This window comes from Chiloscyllium punctatum, chromosome 48 (genome assembly GCF_047496795.1).
Source record: "Chiloscyllium punctatum isolate Juve2018m chromosome 48, sChiPun1.3, whole genome shotgun sequence".
NCBI classification, from domain to species: domain Eukaryota; kingdom Metazoa; phylum Chordata; class Chondrichthyes; order Orectolobiformes; family Hemiscylliidae; genus Chiloscyllium; species Chiloscyllium punctatum.
This window is the reverse complement of record NC_092786.1, coordinates 48,816,181-48,836,367: the sequence shown is the minus strand read 5'-3', so window position 1 is coordinate 48,836,367 and position 20,187 is coordinate 48,816,181. Positions and strand designations below refer to the sequence as shown.

Below are 20,187 nucleotides of genomic sequence, written 5' to 3'. Positions count from 1 at the left end.
CTTTCAGAGTGCTGCTCCTTCACCAGGTGGTTGTGGAGTATAATATTGTAAGACACAGAATTTCTAGCAAAAGTTTACAGTTTGATGCAACTGAAATTATATATTGAAAAAGACCTGGATTGTTCGTTAAGTCTCTCATCTTTTAGAATGACCATGTTGGTTTCAGTTCTTTCATATGTAAATCCATCTCCAAATCATAATCTGTTTTTGTTTCACATTTACAATCTGGTTTTAACATCGTAAAAAGGATTCACAATTAACTCGGAATGAATAGAACAAGATTAAAATGTAATTTTGCGCAAGAGACATGAACATTATTTAGAAAATTCCAGGGGTGACTATATTCTTTGCACAAGCAGAGTTGATGCTATCTCCATAACCCTACACAAATTTGAATTGATGATTTACACATGAAAGAAGTGAAACTATCACTGTATTCTAACAGATGAAAGGCTTAACATACAATCAATTTTTCAATGTATAATTTCAGTTACATCACACTGCAAATTTTTGCTATAAATTCTGCGTTACGATTGAGCCCTCCACTATCACCTGATTAAGGAGCGTCGCTCCGAAAGCTGGTGTGCTTCCAATTAAACCTGTTGGACTATAACCTGGTGTTGTGTGATTTTTAACCAAGTTTGAATTGTATGCTTCACAGTCCCGTAGATGGCGGTGTAGTGAGAGGCTCTTAATGCTACATCCGAGGCCATCTCTGCCTTTTCTCCTCTGCACTCAGGCTGGTCAGTGTGTTTTGATTGTGCATGTGTTTACATGGCTGCAGTTTAGTTATAGACAGGTATCATTGACTGAGTTTCACATGAACACACTCAAAAGAGTCAGGAATCGGGGTCAGGGCCTGATTGGAAACACATGAAGCAAGATTTTATTCTGCTGAGTTATATATAGTTTAAACCAAGTGAGGATCACAATTTGGTCTGTACATTAGTAACACTGTGCTAAAAATAACTCGGTTTATAGTGAACTGAATGCATTTTAAAAAAATAATTAATTCCCAACTTGTATTTCAGGGACTGGCGAAAGCAGTGGAACTTCACAGCTGCAAGTTGCAGTTGTCCAGGATTCAGATGTGTACGTTTTGCTCCCGCGGGGATGTAGCTAAAGTTCGGGGTTCCAGCTAACTCAGAAGAGGCAGACTCAGCCAGACTTCACCCACGTGTAACATCTCTGCCAAAATGCTAACATGAGTTGTGGGATAAGTATGGACAGAGTGGGCTAGGAGTGACGGGGTTTGGCAGTGGATACAGGATCTCGGGAAAGGGAAGCAGGATTAAAGAGGAGCAAGTGAGGGATCAAATCCTGGGTTCTCCTGGTGCTAACTAAACGCTTTTCAAGCCTCGTTACGAAACACGTCCACCAACTGCCCATGAGTCATACACGGGGAATGAGGCTTTTCTTTTAGTCAACAGCTATGTTTGGTGTTTAGTTTTACATTTTGGAAACTTTTTAGGGCACTTCAAAATAGGGCCTTGTTTAGTCCAAAAATGTTGTTGGTCATGTTAAGTATGTTGAGAGTTTTAACTGAATCTGAGATATGTGAGACTGGGCAGAGTTTGATTAAAACCGATTGAATGTTCCTGTTTATTAAATCTGTCATCACACCAGGCAACCTCATGAAACATGATTAGGGCTTTCTTTGCTGGATCAGCCTGTTAACATATTTCTTTTTGTCCCTGTCTCCTTCTATCATACATCATTCGCAGTTATGAGGGCTTGCAGAGGACCAGATTAGTGACAGCTTGAAGGCATCTAAAGTTGAATCACCCTACCCTACTTCTGCTGAGGAATCTGTTCAATGTTTGTGTTCCACCAGTGTCTGATGGGAATTCCTAGGTGGAGAATGGCATAGTGTTTGTCCCTGCCCTGATTATTACAAGGATTAACAGCAGAGGAGTGGAGTTTGCACTGTGGTCTTTAAGTGAGCTGTCAGATCAGCACAGTGCTATTATTAATTTATCATTGATATTTTTTAATTTGAACATTGCTGGGAAAAAAAGAGACAGGTTTCCAAAGTTTCTCATCTTGTACTTGCCAGGACAAATGCAAGAATGCCAAATTTCAAAAAGTTTACACTGCAAGTGAAAAGGATGTTGATTAATTCATGATTCTACTATTAGATTAAGTTAGATTCCCTACAGTATGGAAACAGGCCCTTCTGCCCAATAAGTCCACACTGACCCTCTGAAGAGTAACCTACCCACACCCATTCCCCTTCCCTATATTTATTCCTGACTAATGCATCTAACATTATTGGCAATTTAGCATGGCCAGTTCACCTGACCTGCACATCTTTGGATTGTGGGAGGAAACCGGAGCACCTGGAGGAAACCCACGCAGACACTGGGAGAATGTGCAAACTCCACACAGACAGTCGCCTGAGGTGGGAATTAAAGTGGGGTCCCTGGTGCTGTGAGGCAGCAGAGCTAACCACTGAGCCACCATGCTGCCCCCTGAGTCACCGTGTCTCCCCCATGTAAATATAACTTTACATTTGGGCAACACATGTTAAACAGCGTTGAGTGTGCTAATATGTAAACAATCAAACTTAAAATAACCAATGAGTCTTCAAAGGCTCATTTACGCTTACAAGAAGCAACTGACATAGGGACCTGTTCTGTGCAAAAGCATGGAGTCTATATTTGCTTGTTGTTTTTCTCATGGCAATGTCTCTCCAATCCAGAGACAATTTGCCAACAAATCAGCACCCTTTCCTCCTGCAGCATAAATTGTCATTTTGAAAATAGTTTAAATTTTGTCACATTCTTGTATTTCTGTGAATGAATTCACAGAAGATGTAAAGCTTAGGTATAGACTCTTGTTTCATAAATATTTTTAATTGTACTGTTGCTGTTTCATGATTTTTGAGAAGCTTTGTGGCTCAGGTTGAGGTTCACGTATGTTTGCTCGCTGAGCTGGAATGTTTGTTTTCAGACATTTCATCACCATGCTAGATAACACCATCCGTGATCCTCCAGTGAAGTGCTGGTGTTCTGTCCCACTTTTGGTTTGCGTGTCTTGGTCTCTTAATGTGGGTGATATCGTTTCTGGTTCCTTTTCTCAGAGTTTGGTAAATGGGGTCCATATTGATGTGTTTATTGATGGAGTTCCAGGTTGAATGCCAGCTCTTCAGGAATTCCCTGCATGACTCTCTTTGGCCTGACCTAATATGTATGTGTTGTCCCAGTAGAAGTGGTGTCCTTCTTTGTCTGTATGTAAGGATAATAATGGTAGCGGGTCGTGTCTTTTGGCGGCTATTTGGTGATCGTGTATCCTTGTGGCTAGTTTTCTGTCTGTCCAATATAGTGTTTGTTACAGTCCTTGTATGGTATTTTGTAAATAACAACATTCATTGTATTGGTTGTTAGTATAAGGTTCTTTAGGTTCATCGGTAGCTGTTTCAGTGTGTTGGTAGGTTTGTGGACTACCATGATGCTAGAGTAGTCTGGTAGTCATCTCCAAGATGTCTTTGTAATGTGGCTAGAGTTTCTGGGTGTGTTGTGTCTACTTGTTTGTGGTCGTTGCTTAAGAATCACTAGTGTCCTTACGTACAGAAGAAGAAGGACACCACTTTGACTGGGACAACACATCCATCCTAGGACAGGATAAACAGAGACTCTTATGGGAATTCCTAGAGACCTGGTATTCAAATCAGAACTCCATCAATAAACGCAATGATTTGGACCCCACTTACCAACCTATGAGGAAAAAAAACTGGAAATGATATCACCCACCTTAAGAGACAAGACACACAAATAGAAAGCGAGATAGAACATCAGCGCTTCACTGGACGTTCACTAATGATGTTACCTAGCACGATGATAAAACATCTGAAAACAAACCTGCCAGTTTGGTGAGCAAACTCACAATCTGTTGCTGCTCCATTTAACAGTAACTGAGTGGGTGTGGCAATAAGTCAGTTAGAGACAAAAAAAGCAGCAGATGCTGGAATCCAACGTAGACAAACCGGTGGATGGACGAACACAGCAAGCCAGGGAGCATAAGGGGTGGAGAAGTCAGTGTTTCAAATATGGCCCTTCTTAAGGTGGGGTAATAAAACTGTCAGGGTAGTAACGAGAGCAATTTTTAAATCATTTTCTGGTTTTATTTTGCTTTTTTTCTTCTCTTCCTTTGAAAATGGAATGTGTAAAGAGTGAAAATCTTCCAAATTCTTGCACAGTAGGAATGATACAAGACGGATAGAATGAACCATCTTGTATTGAAGAGGACGTCTCTGGCAATTTTACTCCCAAAATGGAGGGTTTCACCATCAAGATGGGCCAACACCTGTGCTGCACACAACACCCCAAAAGAATGTTCCAGTCACGAGAAAACACAGACCCGTATGAATCCATTAAATATTCAGATGCTGTCCAGTGGTCTCCATCAGCAGATCTTTGGAGATATCCAGGTTGAGTACTCTGAGGAGGCGGTCCAGAAGAGCATTGAACACCTCAAGTCTCATGACCTCTGGAACCAGGAAATCTCCGTCCTGCCCGATGTGGAACTGCAGCTGCCTAAGCTGTATGGCAGCAACATTGACGAACATTTTCGTACCCTTGCTCAGAAGCAAAACCTCCCCTACTTGGAGGCTGCCAATGATCTTGTGCAGTGTGACCTCCCTGAAATGCCTACAGAGTGGACCTGGGCAGTTGGTTGGACAAAGTATGATCTGGATGGACAAACAAAGCCTGTGGACTTTCCTGATGAGAAGGCACTGGTGTTTGATGTGGAAGTATGCACTTCAGAGAGCCAGTGTCCAACATTGGCTGTAGCCGTATCTCCAACTGCTTGGTAAGAACTTAAAATTGCATTCTCTTATCAATGTTTATGCTCCCTAGTATAAATATATTTCTACATATAAATACCAGGATAACATCACTAGTTAGAGACAAAATGAAGCTCCCTTAACCACCAGACTTGGACCTGCTTCATCTCATGACCATTTGCAGTTTCATTGTGATCTTGGTGTGTACTTTCTTTGCAAAGTGAAGCAGTGGCTATCTGGAGTTAGTCTGAAACTTCCCCAAGTTATTTCACATGGCATTCTTACAATCAATAAAGACTATTTTAATTCTTATCAATTAAGCTTGATGAAATGTAAGAATTAGTAAATTAATTGTCCGTCCACAGTCTCACCCTCTTCTTTGGGACCCTTTTCAGGAAAGAGTGTCATGCATGGTTCCTGCTAGACATTGACCAGTATCTGAAACTGGATGGGTTATCATATTCAGAAGTCTGCAGTAGTCAATTGCTGACACTCATTGTCCCCCTCTTATCCTTGCCAGAGGATAATGCTGTCATTAAGCTATAGCTTTATATAATTAACAGTGCAACTTAAACTGTGTGAGGTTCCAGACTCTCTCCTGGGTGACTGGCTACTTACCACCGAAGCGTTTTCACAATGTCTTGGCTGTTTTATACAGCTTTCTGCTGTCCACCTTCTGAGCCGTTATTCTTCTAGCATATTGGTTCCTTCCACCTCATCTGCTGTACCCATTCTTCCTGCGTTTAGTTGAGGGGTCACCCACACCACACCAGACAAAGCTGACGGACCCTTACCTTGCTTTGAATGGCTACCATAAGAATGTAAGAAATAGGCGCAGGTCCCTTGAGCCTGCTCTACCATTCAATAACATCATGGCTGATCCTTTCGTGGACTCAGCTTCACTTATCCACCTGCTCGCCATAACCCTTGACTCCTTTACTGTTCAAATATCTTTTGCCTTAAAAACATTCAATGAGGTCGCCTCAACTGCTTCACGGGGCAGAGAATTCCACAGATTCACAATCCTTTGGGTGAAGAAGTTTCTCCTCAACTCAGTCCTCAATCTGCTTCCCCTTATTTTGAGGCTATGCCCCCTGGTTCTAGTTTTGCCTGTTAGTGGAAACAACATAGATTCAGGGATGTTATCTATTCCCTACATAATTTTATATGTTTCTATAAGATTCCCCCTTCATTCTTCTAAATTTCAATGAGTAGACTGGGACTATACTCAATCTGTCTTCATAAGCCAATTCTCTCAATTCCAGAATCAACTAATGAACCTACTTTGCACCCCCTATAGTGCCGGTACATACTTGCTCAAGAACCCTGAGGGATCCTTGAAGGCTGATGCAGGGGTGTGCAACAAACCACTTTAAGCGCTGTAGAATTGTGGACACTGGTTTCCCTTACCTGTTCCCATTTTGATTGGGTGCACATGTTGGCAGGGAATCGAGTGTACCAGCTCTCATGTACATCTCCTGTATATTTCTTGTAATTGAAGAAAGTGGATGTTATGGATTGTGTATGGTTTTGAATTACAGCACGCCTCCTTAGTGGAGGAGAAAGTAAAGCCTCAGTTATAATGTCTCCTGTACAAAGTGGTCTTGTGTTCAGATTGGATTCTGCATTAGTCTTACCTTTCCTCAGGTACTCCTGGTGCAGTAAGCGCCTCATTGAGAAGCGTTACACATGGTCCAGTCAACTGACCCTGACCGACCTAGTTCCCCTGGAGACAACTGCAAACTCCACGCGTCCACCAAAAGGTGAATGGCCAGAGAGATTGGTCATTGGCCACAATGTCAGCTATGACAGAGCAAGGGTCAAGGAACAGTACTTTATGAAGGTGGGTCAGCCCGTTAATAAATCTTGTTTGCTAAATTTCTAGTGTTATTGGCGTCCTCAGAGTGAAATGTTAATTGTAAAAGATACTGGCAGGATTCTTGCTACTGAAACGTATCTTAAATGGGCGAAATAGGATGCCCGAATAAATAAGATCCCAGGTTTGACGTTGGATGCTCCTAAGCTGTCAGGCTGTGGACCTCGATATTTTATTGATCTCACCTGCCCTAGCCCAAAGAAGGTTAAAACCATCATCCTGTCTTGCTGATCCTGATTACAACGTGGATCACGTGAACATGGGATTGGTGGTAATACACTAATGTGGAGCGAGAATTGGTTGATAGATCATGAACAGAAGGTTGGAATAAGTAGGCTGTACTCTGAGTGGCAGATGGTGTCTAGCCGTGTACAGCAAGGACCAATACTTGGGTCCTGGCTGTTCATGATATGCATGTAACGATTTGGATCAGGCAACCAAATGTAATATTTTCACGTTTGCTGACAGCTCAAAACTAGGTGGAGTTGTGAGGGGGATGCAAGGAGGTTTTAGTGTGATCAAGACAAGTTGAGTGTGTAGATAAACAAATGGCTCATGCAATATATTATGAATAAAGGTGAAGTTTTTTGGTGTGAAAATAAACAAAATGGCAGAGTCTGATTGAAATGGAGCTATATTGGCAAATGTGGACATACAAAGGGATCTGGGGTCTGTGTATACCAGTCAATGAAAATAGACAGGTAGGTGCATCAAGCTATAAGGAAGACAAATGAGAGGTTATCCTTTGTTACGAGAGGATTTGAGTTCAGAAATAGGGATGCTTCCCTGCAATTTTACGGGGACTTGGTGATACAATCTGGACAAAGGAACGGAAGACTCTTTTTTTTTTAAGTTTACACATGTCACAAAGATAGATGGAGGGGCAGGGAGGCTGCAGAAGGATTTGGGCAAGTTAGGAGAGTGGGCAAAGAAGTGACAGATGGAATACAATATCGGAAAGTGTAAGATTATGCATTTTGTTAGAATAGAGGTGTGCATTATTTTCTGAACGGAAAACTTCACAAATCTGAAGCTCAAGGGACATGGGAGTCTGAGTTCAGGATTCTCTTAAGGTTAATATGCCGGTTCAGTTGGCAGTTATACAAAATGCAATGTTAGCATTCATTTTGAGAGGGCTAGAATACACAAGCAGGGGTCTGTAACGTAATAATACTGTGGTTCTGTTATTGCATGTCTCTGGAATAGGTGAGATTTAAACCTAGGCCTCCTGGCCCAGAGGTAGGCTCACTGCCACTATGCCCCAAGAAGCCTATATTTCTGTGTGTCAGGTGAGGCAGGCATCAGGATAAGCTGTGATGCCCCTTACAGTTAAATATCTTGTCTAAATACATTTAAAAAACAATCACATGTACGAGCTTCCACAGAATTGTAAGACACAGGCAAAATGCAGGTGTCTGAAATCTTAAATACAAAACTGTGGATACATTCAATCAGTTTGGAAGCATCTGAAATGGCCATTCATCTGAAACATCATGATTCATTACTTTGAAAAGAATTCATGTTGTTAGAAAGTGGGTGGGGAAAGTTGGTAGGAAAATTATTTTTTAAAAATGCCCAAAATGGAAAGGAAGTATGGAATGAAAGATTATGTCCCTGTTACTGGTTGATCTCCTGTGGTATGAGAGTCAAGATTAAAATAGTGCTGGAAAAGCACTGCAGGTCAGGCAGCATCAGAGGAGCAGGAAAGTCAACGTTTCGGGCCAAAGCCCTTCATCAGGAGTCAATCCTGATGAAGGGCTTTTTCCCAAAATGTCGATTTTTTTTTTTTCCTGCTCCTCTGATGCTGCCTGACCTGCGGTGCTTTTCCAGCACTACTTTAATCTTGACTTGAATCCCCAGCATCTGCAGTACCCACGTTCGCCTCCCGTGGCATTACACAGGGACAGTCAAGAGAGGAGTGTTGGATGACATGGAGGGTGGGTTATAATTGAATCAGAGCACATGAATATATCTTAGTTGTATGTTAAAACTATCACCTCCATCCTTTTTTCTATAACAGTTTGATTTTTGTATGGTTGCTTACAATTAAATTGAAAAACTTACCACAGTCTTGGAAATGTATGGTTGGAAGAAACAGGTTTCATTTTCTATTGACTGAGAAACTTAAATACATTGATTGCCACTTGCTAGAGAGTAGAAGTACAGCAAACTTTTTATTAACCAGTACTTGTGGGACCAAGAATGTACTGATTGATCAAATTCTAGTTGATAAAGAGGTCCACATAATCAAAGTAAAAGCATGTCTGAGGTAATTGAAACATAATGTAGGGGGTAAACACACCACTGTTATAGAGTCATAGAGACGTACAGCATGAAACAGACGTTTCAATCCTATGCCAAACAAAACCCAAATTAAATTTGTCCCATCTGCCTGCTCCTGCCCTGTGTCCCTCCAAACCTTTCCTATTCATGTACTGTACTTATATTATGTCTTTTTAAACATTGTAATCGTGCCCACTTACACCACTTGCTCAGGAAGTTAATTCCATGCGCGAACCATCCCGTATATAAAAAAAATGCCCCTCATGTTTTTTTTTAAATCTCTCTCCTTTCACCTTAAAAATGTCCCCCCTTGTCTTGAAATCCTCTATCCTCAGGAAAGAAGAAATGCTGACCATTAACCCTATCTATACCCCTCATGGTTTATTTACAACATAAATCACTTTAATAATAACTTATTCGCAGAGAGCCTTCTCACTTGCACCCTCAACTGAATACTCAGACATTACGATGATACAGTAAGCATTCAGTATTCGGGTATACATATTGTTGCTGGTGTATTGAGAGTGCCATTAGGTGCCTGTTAAAACAAAGTTTGTTACACCTTAAGAAGTTTGTATCAGCAACTTTGTCATCAAAAAAGTGTAAATTGGAATTTGTTTTGAGCACCTCTTGATTTAGACATGTGACACTGTTTTGCAATTATGGAATCCATTAGATGTAGGTTTAGTAAAAATTTAATATTTGATCTTTCAGTTGAAATAGGAGTATCAAAAAATGTGGAATATTTACAGTTCAGAAACTGGCCATTGGCCCAGCATTCAGGCTCCACATCAACTTCCCCCCTACTGCTCTTCATCCAGCCTGTCAGCTCCTTTCTCATGCATACATTTATCCAATTTCCTCCTAAATAGATCAATGTTGATTTGAACTACCTTTGGTAACAAGTTGCTCTCTGAAACTAATCCCTGCGGAAAAAAAAACCTGTTTCTTTGGAATTCTCCATTGGTTTTATTAGTGACTATCTAGCATTTATGGCCCCTAACCATTAAACTGAGAGAATCTCCTCACACTCAAGCACTTTTCTTTTATATTGTGTTTTGTTTTTTTTTTCACTAGCTCCCTCCATTGCTTCCTGGTCACTTCCTGCTCTTTGTGTGACTGTAATCCTGATTTGATTGCCCTCAAAATGTGAACTGTAATGGCTGTGTCTGCAGGGAACAGGGCTTCGCTTTCTGGACACGATGAGCTTGCACATGGCTATTTCTGGTCTGACCGGCTTCCAGCGCAGCCTTTGGATGGCGAGTAAAAAGGGGAAGAGGAGGGGTCTGGAAGAAGTAAAGCAGCACATCAAACGGACAACCAACAAATCGAGAAATGTAGGGGTGAGCACTACAAAATAACTGTATATTGTTTGACTTTAAAATTGAAGGCAAAAATAATCAAAAGTTGGGTACAATAGATAAAGGAAATAATGTTAAACTTGAAAGGGTTCAGAAAAGTTTTACCAGGATGTTGCCACGGTTGGAGGATTTGAGCTATAGGGAGAGGCTGAATAGGCTGGGACTGTTTTCCCTGAAGTGTCGGAGGCCATTGGGTGTCCTTATAAAGATTTGTAAAATCATGAGGGGCATGGATAGGATAAATAGACAAGGTCTTTTCCCTGGGGTGGGGGAGTCCAAAACTAGAGGGCAGAGGTTTAGAGTGAGAGGAGAAATATTTAAAAGAGACTAAAGGGGCAGCTTTTTCACCACAGAGGGTGGTGTGTAAGGAATGAACTACCAGAGGAGGTGGTGGAGGCTGGTACAATTACAACATTTAAAAGGCATCTGGCTGTGTACATGGAAGGGTTTAGAGGGATATGCTTCACATGCTGGCAAATGGGACAAGATTGCTTTAGGGCATCTGGTCAGCATAGACAAGTTAGACAGGAGGGTCTGTTTCTGTGCTGTACACCTCTGTGACTCTCTAACTCTGATGCCTAGTGCTATATCAAAAACTGAACATTGGGCAGACAGCTTTAATGTCCAAGAATATTTAGATCCTCCTGTATCTTCCAGGTGACACAGCTCCCTTCTGTAGAATGTCCTGTTTTTTTCAACTTTGTATCTTTATTGAGGGGTAATTAGGTATGTTTCTGCACTTTATACAGGTACATTCTTTTTTAGATGTATTTACTTTGTACTATTCTCTCTTTATCCAAATGTAAATGTAAAAATAAAGTTGACGACCCCATACTGAATTATGGAGCTACTCTCATTAGAGAGAGAGAGATAACTGGTGGTGGTTTAATCTGACAGTCACCATGCCTTAGGTGAGAGAAGATATTGAGAAGAAGTGCTCTTCATTGTAACCTCAGCTATTGCAGGAACTGAACCCATGCTGCATTGCAAACTAAACATCCAGCCAGCTGAGCTAACCACTTCCCGAGGGCAGGTATATACCTGTTTCAAACTACTGTTGCCACAGCCTCTTGGTGAAAGTAACAGGAGCCACTCGTGATGCCCTTTGATACCTCCACTCCCTTATCCCCTCCTCACGGGATGGCGTTTAGAATGAACTTGGACTATGTGCTGTGCTCTGTGGCATTGAACATCCCAGGATTTATGTGGATGGTACGTTCAGATTAGGCAGTAATTTAACAGAAATCCGTGGGAGCTGGGTAGAGAACACATCATGAGATCATTGCAAGCTCCATTTCTGCAGCCCTTAAGAGGATCCTCAGGAGGAATATCAAGGCAATACTTTGGTCTGAAGGTCCATAAACAGCACTTTATCATGGCAATTTCTTTATGATTTTTGTTAAGTGGCCTTCATGAGGTGAGACAACTTCAGGATCTTTATAACTGCATAGTATTTTTGCTCACAAGTTGGAGAGAAGGACGTAAATGAATATTGATATGGAATCTATACCATCTCAGTCATGCTCGCAATGCATGAACAACCAAAACGAAATATATAAATGCGCCTTGGACGTCCTGATTCATTGACATCCATTAATCCTGTGTGTATTCAGCCCCTGTTATTACTTGCCACAAAGTTTGGTGCATTTAATAATCAAGGATTGGGTTGAAGTTTGCTCAACATTGTACCACTGTTGTTGCAGGTTGGAGCCTGGGACTGGGTGAACATCAGCAGCATCAATAACCTCCCTGATGTCCATGCACTCTATGTGGGAGGCAAACCTCTTGAGAAGGAGGCTCGTGAGCTTTTCGTCAAAGGCACAATGAAAGATATTCGGGAGAACTTCCAGGTTTAACAATAGTCTATTGATTACTGTCTTTCTCTGTAGCAGAACATGTATCTTAACAAATGATCCAAACTATTACAATTTTGAAATTATAAATTAATTTATGAATGCCATTAATTAAAAAATATCATTCTTGTTTTCCGAACCCTTCATGGCCTCAATTGTTCCTATTGCTGTAATCTCCTTCAGCCATCCAAAGTCCTTAAGGGAAGGCAATCAGGCATCCATACCTGGTCTATCCTACATATGACTTCAAACATAGAACGCTGTGGTTGACTAATCACTGCCCTCTGTAATGGCTGAGCAAACCATGCAGTTTAAGGGCAAATAGAGTTGGGCGCAAATATTTGCCTTGTCAGTGACTCCTGTAGTTCAAAACAAAATGAAGGCAATTCCACTTGTGACACCCTGAGCATCCCTAATTTTAATTTGAACAATTTGTTGCCTTGCCCTCTGCCAAGGCCTTTATTAAACTCTGGAATTCCTCTCTGTCTCCCTTTTTTGCTTTAAGACTCCGTAAGATCTACCTCTCTCATCAAATTTTCAGGTATTACTACTGTCCGATAATGCACCTGTGAAATCTCTGCGGGCTTTTTACTGCATTAAAAGTGCTTTGTAAATTCAACATTTTAAAAAATCTATTCATGTGGGCGTTGCTGGCTGGCATTTATCACCTGTCCCTAATTGCCCTTGAGAAGGTGATGTTGAGCTGTCTTCTTGAACTACTGCAGTCCACCTGCTGTGGGATGACCCACAATGCCATTAGGGAGGGAATTCCAGGATTTTGATCCAGCTTGGAGGGGAGCTCAAAGGTGGTGGTGCTTCCAAAAATCTGCTGCCCTTGTCCTTCTAGATGGAAGTAGTTGTGGAATTGGAAGGTGCTATCTGAGGACCTTTGGTGAATGTCAGTTGTGCATCTTGTAGATAGTACACACTACTGCTACTGAGCGTCACTGGTGGAAGGAGTGGATGCTTGAACCAAAATCTTCTGACATTTATTGACGTATGCCTACATTGTTAGAAACCATCTTTTCTATGTCAGTCTTCACTAGCTTTGCTTTTGTTGCCATATTTAAAATGGTGATAAAAGACTTAAATATAAAACTTGTTTATTGAGGTAATTTCACTCTGGCAATCCACTCAATCCTGACTGCTGTATCTCTCCATTGGACTGACAAAGGAAAGGTATTGTCTTGCATTCCACAAGCGATTTCTTTGAAAACAACAGCAGGTCACAGTTTCAGAATGGCCTACAAGCTCACATCATGCTGTCAATTGGGATTCTGTGATGCTACCTGATGACCATTAAGATACCTATAGTCACCAAATGTTCTCCCATATGATGCAGGGAAAGCCATTGATAAAGGAGATAAAGATGGCTTGTGCTGAGGATATACCCTAAGGAACTTGTGTAGGGATGTCCTCTGACAGAGATGTTTAAGCTCCACCAATTACAACCATCATCCTTTGTGCTAGATATGAGAGTTGTCCGCCAAATCCCACTTATATAGGTGCTCCTTGATGCTGTACTCTACCAAAATGCTACCTTCATGTCAAAAGTAGTCACTTATGTGTCAACTCTGGAGTTCAACTCTTTTGTTTACGAATGGATCAAGCAATAATGAGGTCAGAAGCTTGGTGATTCTACCAAAACCCAAACTGATCATCAGAAAGCAGGTTATTTCTGAGCATGTGCTGGTGCTGCTTGCTAGCACAATCCTTGACCTCTCTTACTTCGCTGATGATTGAGAGCAGACTGATAGAGCTGTAATTGATTTGACCATTTTCTTTGGACAGGGTATAGCTAGCCAAGTTTCCACATCAGTGTTGTAGCTGTGGTGGAACGACTTAGTCAGGATGCTATCAATTCTGGAACACGGATCTTCGATGCTATTGCCAGAATTTAATCGGGGCCCAAAGTCTCTACACTATTCAGTGCCTCCAGCCATTTCTTACTGTCACATGGAGTGAATCATATTTACTGAAGACTGACATCTGTGATGCTGGGGACCTCAGGAGAAGGTAGAGATGGATCATCCACCTTTCATGTCTGGCTCAAGATGGAAACAACTGCTGTCAGCCTAGTCTTTTGCAATGAGTGTCCTGGGCTGTTCCACCATTGGAGATATTTGTGGTGCCATTCCTCCTGTTAATTGTTAAATTTTCCATCACCTTTCACTGCTTGATGTTGCAGAACTTAAGTATAATTCATTGGCAGTGGAGTTAGCCTTATCGCGTGTTGCTTACGCTGTTTGGCTCACATGTCGTTCTGTAATGTAGCTTCACCATAACCTGAGCCTGTAGCTTCCTAGGAGACGGTGTGGTTTGCAGATGCTGGAGATCAGAGTTGAGAGTGTGTTGCTGGAAAAGCAGCAGGTCAGGCAGCATCTGAAGAGCAGGCAAATCAACTTTTCGGGCTAGAGCCCTTCATCAGGAATGGGCCTCACCCTCATTCCTGATGAAGGGTCCCACCTAAAACGCAGATTTTCCTGCTCCACGGATACTGCCTGACCTACTGTGCTTTTCCAGCAACACACTCTCAGCCCTGTAGTTTCCTAGTCCTGTGACATTACCACTGCCACTGCATTGAGAAATTGATTACTTTTAATCATAAACCTAAAATCCCCATGGCAGAAAATAGATTCTCAATTGGTGGTGCTTTCCAAGATTCTGTTTTATTTTAAACAAAGCTTTTCAGATCAAAATCTGCCTTGGGGAAACTATAGGAGAAAGTGAGGACTGGAGATCAGAGCTTAAAAATTTGTCGCTGGAAAAGCGCAGCAGGTCAGGCAGCATCAAAGGAGAAGGAGAATCGAAGTTTCGGGCATAAGTCCGTCTTCAGGAATCAAGGGCTGAAGAAGGGCTTATGCCCGAAACGTCGATTCTCCTGTTCCTTTGATGCTGCCTGACCTGCTGCGCTTTTCCAGCAACACATTTTTAAGCTTGGGAAACTATAATCAATAACAAAGCATTGTAACTAATGCTTTGTTAACTTGGCTCAGCAAATGACATTCTCTTCTGAGTCCAAAGCTTGTGAATTGGCACTCCCATTCCTAGATATAATGTAGGGTGGCACTTCATTTCAGTGCTGAAGGAGTGCTGCACTGTCTGAGCTGCTGCCCTCCAAATGCAAACTTAGGTGTTGTTTACCTATTCAGATCGATATTTAATAATCTTTAGCATTAAGAACAGAGGCTTCTACCAGCATTTTGGCCAATGTTCCTTCTTCAGTTATTTAGGCAATAATTGTTTTTTTTGTTAATTGTTGATTCTTGTTATGTGCATCTTTGTCACATTTGCCTCTGTAATAAAAGTCGCTGTATTCCATCATAATCAATTGAAGTGCTTTGTCTGCGATGTCATAAAATTATTATATGTCTTAATCTATGTTTGAATCCCTAGCTTAAGTGTCCCACGTTCTCTGCTAAAACAGGCTGTCTAGAACAGTGAGTTCTTATATGAAGTGTTGAGGAACAAGAACATAGGCAACCAATTTATCTTTTACTGGAATTGCTTTGCTTTTAAAATCTAATTTTGTATTTGAGGTTCCAGTGTAATTTTGTCCTATTCACTGATGGCAGGAGCTGATGCGATACTGTGCCAATGATGTTAAAGCTACTTACGAGGTGTTTTGTGAGGAGCTTCCTCTGTTTCTAGAAAGGTGAGTCACCTTTTGTGAGTGACTGCCTGTTATTGTTCTTGTTTCTCTCTTTGATCGCTGAAATAGAATAAGCCAGCTACAGAACAAAAGACAATAGTATCACCCTACATCTCCATGCAACACCGGTTAAAAAAGTGTTGTTACAAAGAATAGTAAAAGCATTGCCTAACAGGGGACAAAGACGCACATGCACACTTACATCCTGGATTTAATTCCCAGTCAGCCCCAACTGATTTCCATAGGATTTTGAGAGATGCATTTCATTGCACTGTCCCTCCGAACTTTGGAAGGGGAAATTTTGGCGAGCAGTCCTGCTCCCAAACACCACCATCCAGGGACTCACTGCTCGAACCTCCTTTATAATTGCTTGCAAGTGCATGGTGATGATTCCCTTCTCCTATTGCTGAATAAATAATGAGTGCCTGCTGTTGCAGATCACCTTTGATTGGGAGGGGGTGGTCAAATTGAGGTTATAGTACTGTACCCTTGAGAATGTTGAAGATAAATTATCATGGATGCATGGGCTGCTGCCGAATGAATATGGAAAGAGGGCCCTGTCTACCTCGAATGTTACTATCTATTAGAGAAGCTGTCCCTCTCTAACACAGCTTGCCATTCAGATGATTTGATAATATAGACAAGATAGTTGCTATTCCCTTACTATGCACTGAAGAGTTATTTTTCATTTACACGTGGGACATGAGTGTAACAGCGGACCAGCAGTTAGTGCCCATCTCTGATGGTTGAGGGTTTACCAGGTCATTTCCGAGAACAGTTAAAGGTCAACTGTATTGCTGTGAGCCTGGAGTCACATGTAGGCCAGACCAGGTGAGGATGTCAGATTTTCTTCATGAAGGATATTAGCAAGCCAGGTGGGTTTTTCTGACAATTGGCAATGGTTTCATAATCATAAGTGGATTCTTAATTCCAGATTTTTTTTTTCTTGTTGCTTCGTTGAATTCAAATTCCACAATCTGCCGTGGCAGGATTCAAACCTGGGTACCCAGAACATTAGCTGAGTTTCTGAATTAATAGCTGAAAATGTGTTGCTGGAAAAGCGCAGCAGGTCAGGCAGCATCCAAGGAACAGGAGAATCGGCGTTTCAGGCATAAGCCCTTCTTCAGGAATCCTGAAGAAGGGCTTATGCCCGAAACGTCGATTCTCCTGTTCCTTGATGCTGCCTGACCTGCTGCGCTTTTCCAGCAACACATTTTCAGCTCTGATCTCCAGCATCTGCAGTCCTCACTTTCTCCTTTCTGAATTAATAGTCTAGCGATAATACCACTAGGCCAGTGTCTCCCTGCATTCGTAGTTCATGCACTTATTCCTGTTCTCGGATATTTCCTTGGCAAGCCAGTTAACAGATAAATAAAAACATGAGCTACAGATGTCAATAGCTAGAGCTCCAGTGAAGGTCATTGGTTACTTCCTGGGTAGGGAACTCACTCTGTGCCACCCAGAGCGCTAACTGTGCCTTCTCCTTCCTGGTTAGGTGCCCACACCCAGTGACCCTTTCTGGCATGCTAGAAATGGGACAGTGCTACCTTCCTGTCAACCACAACTGGAAGAGATACCTGGATGAGGCACAGGGTACGTATGAAGAGCTGCAACGGGAGATGAAGCAGTCCCTCATGAACCTGGCCAATGATGCCTGTCAACTCCTGTACAATGAAAGGTGTGTAAGTTTAATTTTAGAATTTGCTAGGTAGTGAGACTTAATGTAGCGCTGAACGTTTAGTTTAGACTGATAGTTTGGTCCATCAGCGAGGGAGGGTTGTATTATTGGAAGTGTCAGATTTGGGATGAGCTGTTCAGCTGAGTCTCTTCCTACCTGTGCAGGTGGACATAGAGGTCCCTCGGTACCATTTAATAAGAAATCTGGAAGTGAGCTCACCCCATCTACTGGCCATTTGTTCCTCCCTCAATCAATGTAACCAGCAGCAGTCATTGCACTTCAAAGCCTGCTTTGAGATGTAGAATCAAGCTTAACCTGCAACCCTCTAAGAACATTAAATATCACCATTTTGACTTGTCTGCATTTCCTTTATATTTACCAGCTCCTAGCTCATTGCTTCCAAGTGTCAGGATCACTAGTGACTGTGGTTTCACGAGAAATCAAAGATGGACATTTCACTCTGGGGCCAGAGACAGCATATTGTTCAGAGTGGGATTCCTTGAAGGAACAGAGCAAAGTGACCCTTTCCTGTTGCTGTGTTTATATGGTTGATGGGTAAGGCAAGTCTGGTAGTCATTATGTACCTGTACTATGTCTTCCTGATTTTCAGATACAAAGATGACCCCTGGTTGTGGGACCTAGAATGGGGTACCCAAGAATTTAAACAGAAGAAGAACACTAAGAAAAAGAAAAAAGAGCTGGTCAGCACCAGTGAAGTTGCAAATTCCAGCATAATGTCAGAGTTTGAGGAAGGTCAGATTATTTTTTTTTAAGTCACTGTTTGCGCTTGTATATGATTGGTTCTTGTCTGCTACCTGAACCCAATTATTAAAGTTACTAAATTAGAGGCTCGAGAGCCAACATTTTCAGTGTACAGCCCATCTTGATGAGGATTTAGATAGTAACTGTGTTTGGAGGTTCTTGTCTGCTTCTCTACTTGAAAAGACTCAAACAGAATGAGGATGTCCAATCAGATTTCTCAACATTTCAGTGCAAAAGTTAAACTTTTTATCCTATGATATTATAAATGAACACCAGTGCCATACTCGTAACAACACTGCATGAATCTTTAAGATATTTTACCCAGGCATTTTTTTCCTAAATGGCCATCTGAAACCTTGTCTTTTCAAAGTGAAGCACTTAAACAAAGTGAGGAAATGTTCTTGTTATGTGTAGGATCCCAGTGCACTGCTCTATACACAATTTCCCTGCAAACTCTGACGTTGAAATGAAGACGCTTCACACCATCTCCTCTTGCTCTTTCCCAGGGTCATTAAACTACACTAACGCATTGTAATCATAATATTCCTGTTCTCCTGTGATCTAAAGACTTTTAAAACCCAAGTTTGGAGTCCAATTCCATGTCACCTTCTTTGTTGCAGCATGACCTAAGTGCCAACATAAATTAGGCATCAGGTTTTTAGTCACTAGTCCTAATATCTCCAATTTAATTTCAAATTCAATTTTTGTCCTACTATCCTCCTGTGAAGCTCCTTGGAATGCCTCATCTTGTTAAAAGGCATTGCTTAGGTACTGATTGTCATTATTGAATCGTGGAATAATTCATTTGAGTAAAGCAGCACTTTAACTAGAGTCATTTGTGTTTTCAGTTGATGTTAGTGAAGATTTGTTCATCCCTCAGCTCTCTACCTTTCTATTCATTGTTGTACACCTCCACTTGTGTCATTCACTGACTAGATATGGTAAAAAGAGTCTGTTATGGGTTGCTATTTGATTTGTGTTGGGTTAGACCTTTGTTACCCAATCCCCATGTGTTAGAGAGCCATGGGTTTAAGTTCCATTCCAGTGACCTTAGCACACCATCGTATCACAGTCTTTCAGATGTGACGCCAAAGGATAGATCTGGCCCCTCAGGTGACTATTTGAAGGAGAAGAAGGGATTTCCTCCGATGTGTATTCTTCAAACAAATCTTCAAAAAGGTTGTTTGTTTGATTGCGACCTCATTGATCTCAATGGGATTTTGCAGTGCCCAAATTTGCCATCACATTTCTTTCCAGCTGTGAGTAAACAATGTAAGTCCCCAGTGAAATACGGTATAAATGCAAGTTTGATCTTCCTAATGAAGCATATGTGAACACCTATTCCTCACTGGTAGTTTAGGTATTAAAATCAGACTTTGTCTGATGTTTTTAATCTTCTTACAGATCTGGGGCCTCCCTCTGAAGAAAAAGAGGAGGAGATGAAGGCTGCCAAAAGTAGAGCCCTTCTGAATGATCTGCATCAGACAGTCAGTCTTCTCCCAAAGAGAAGACAGCATTTACCAGGCCATCCAGAGTTAGTACATTTGAAAACAAGTTTCTGTTCAATGGCTTTGCTAATGACTCAGTGACCACCTGGAAGATTGAAAGTTGAATTTAATTCTGTGCTAGTTGAGCTACTGTCATTAGTATACATGTCCCTGGGTTATTGTGTGTGTGTGTGTGTGTGTGTGTGTGTGTGTGTGTTTGTGTGTGTGTGTGTGTGTGTTAGACAAGGTGCTACTTAGCTATAACGTCCAATGATACTAATTTCTCAAGACTTGCACACAAAGAATGACCATTTGAGGAAAGCAACACACCATTATTACGCCCCATAACCTTGTAACCCAGCTTCAGCGAGCTTTGAAAATTAGGTTGAAGATTGAATTTAGTCAGAATTGAGCCTAGCAGCCCAGTTAGCTAAGGAATCCAGACGTGA

The 20,187-nt window shown here is 41.6% G+C and overlaps 1 protein-coding gene across 15 annotated transcripts in view; it reads left to right on the top strand.

The window, feature by feature from the left end:
- The first annotated feature begins 724 nt into the window (after nt 1-724).
- Nucleotides 725-20,187, top strand: part of polg (polymerase (DNA directed), gamma) — a 51,051-nt gene continuing 31,588 nt past the window's right edge. For 5 of the 15 annotated variants that reach the window (XM_072565171.1, XM_072565170.1, XM_072565159.1 and 2 more), the window contains exons 1-10: nt 759-919; nt 1,032-1,179; nt 4,199-4,812; nt 6,434-6,629; nt 10,121-10,288; nt 12,010-12,156; nt 15,735-15,814; nt 17,307-17,489; nt 18,100-18,242; nt 19,656-19,785. In XM_072565171.1, coding sequence (XP_072421272.1) covers nt 4,223-4,812; nt 6,434-6,629; nt 10,121-10,288; nt 12,010-12,156; nt 15,735-15,814; nt 17,307-17,489; nt 18,100-18,242; nt 19,656-19,785 — 1,637 coding nt within the window. In that variant the 5' untranslated portion in view covers nt 759-919; nt 1,032-1,179; nt 4,199-4,222. The other 10 variants (XM_072565167.1, XM_072565165.1, XM_072565164.1 and 7 more) reach the window with 10 other exon arrangements.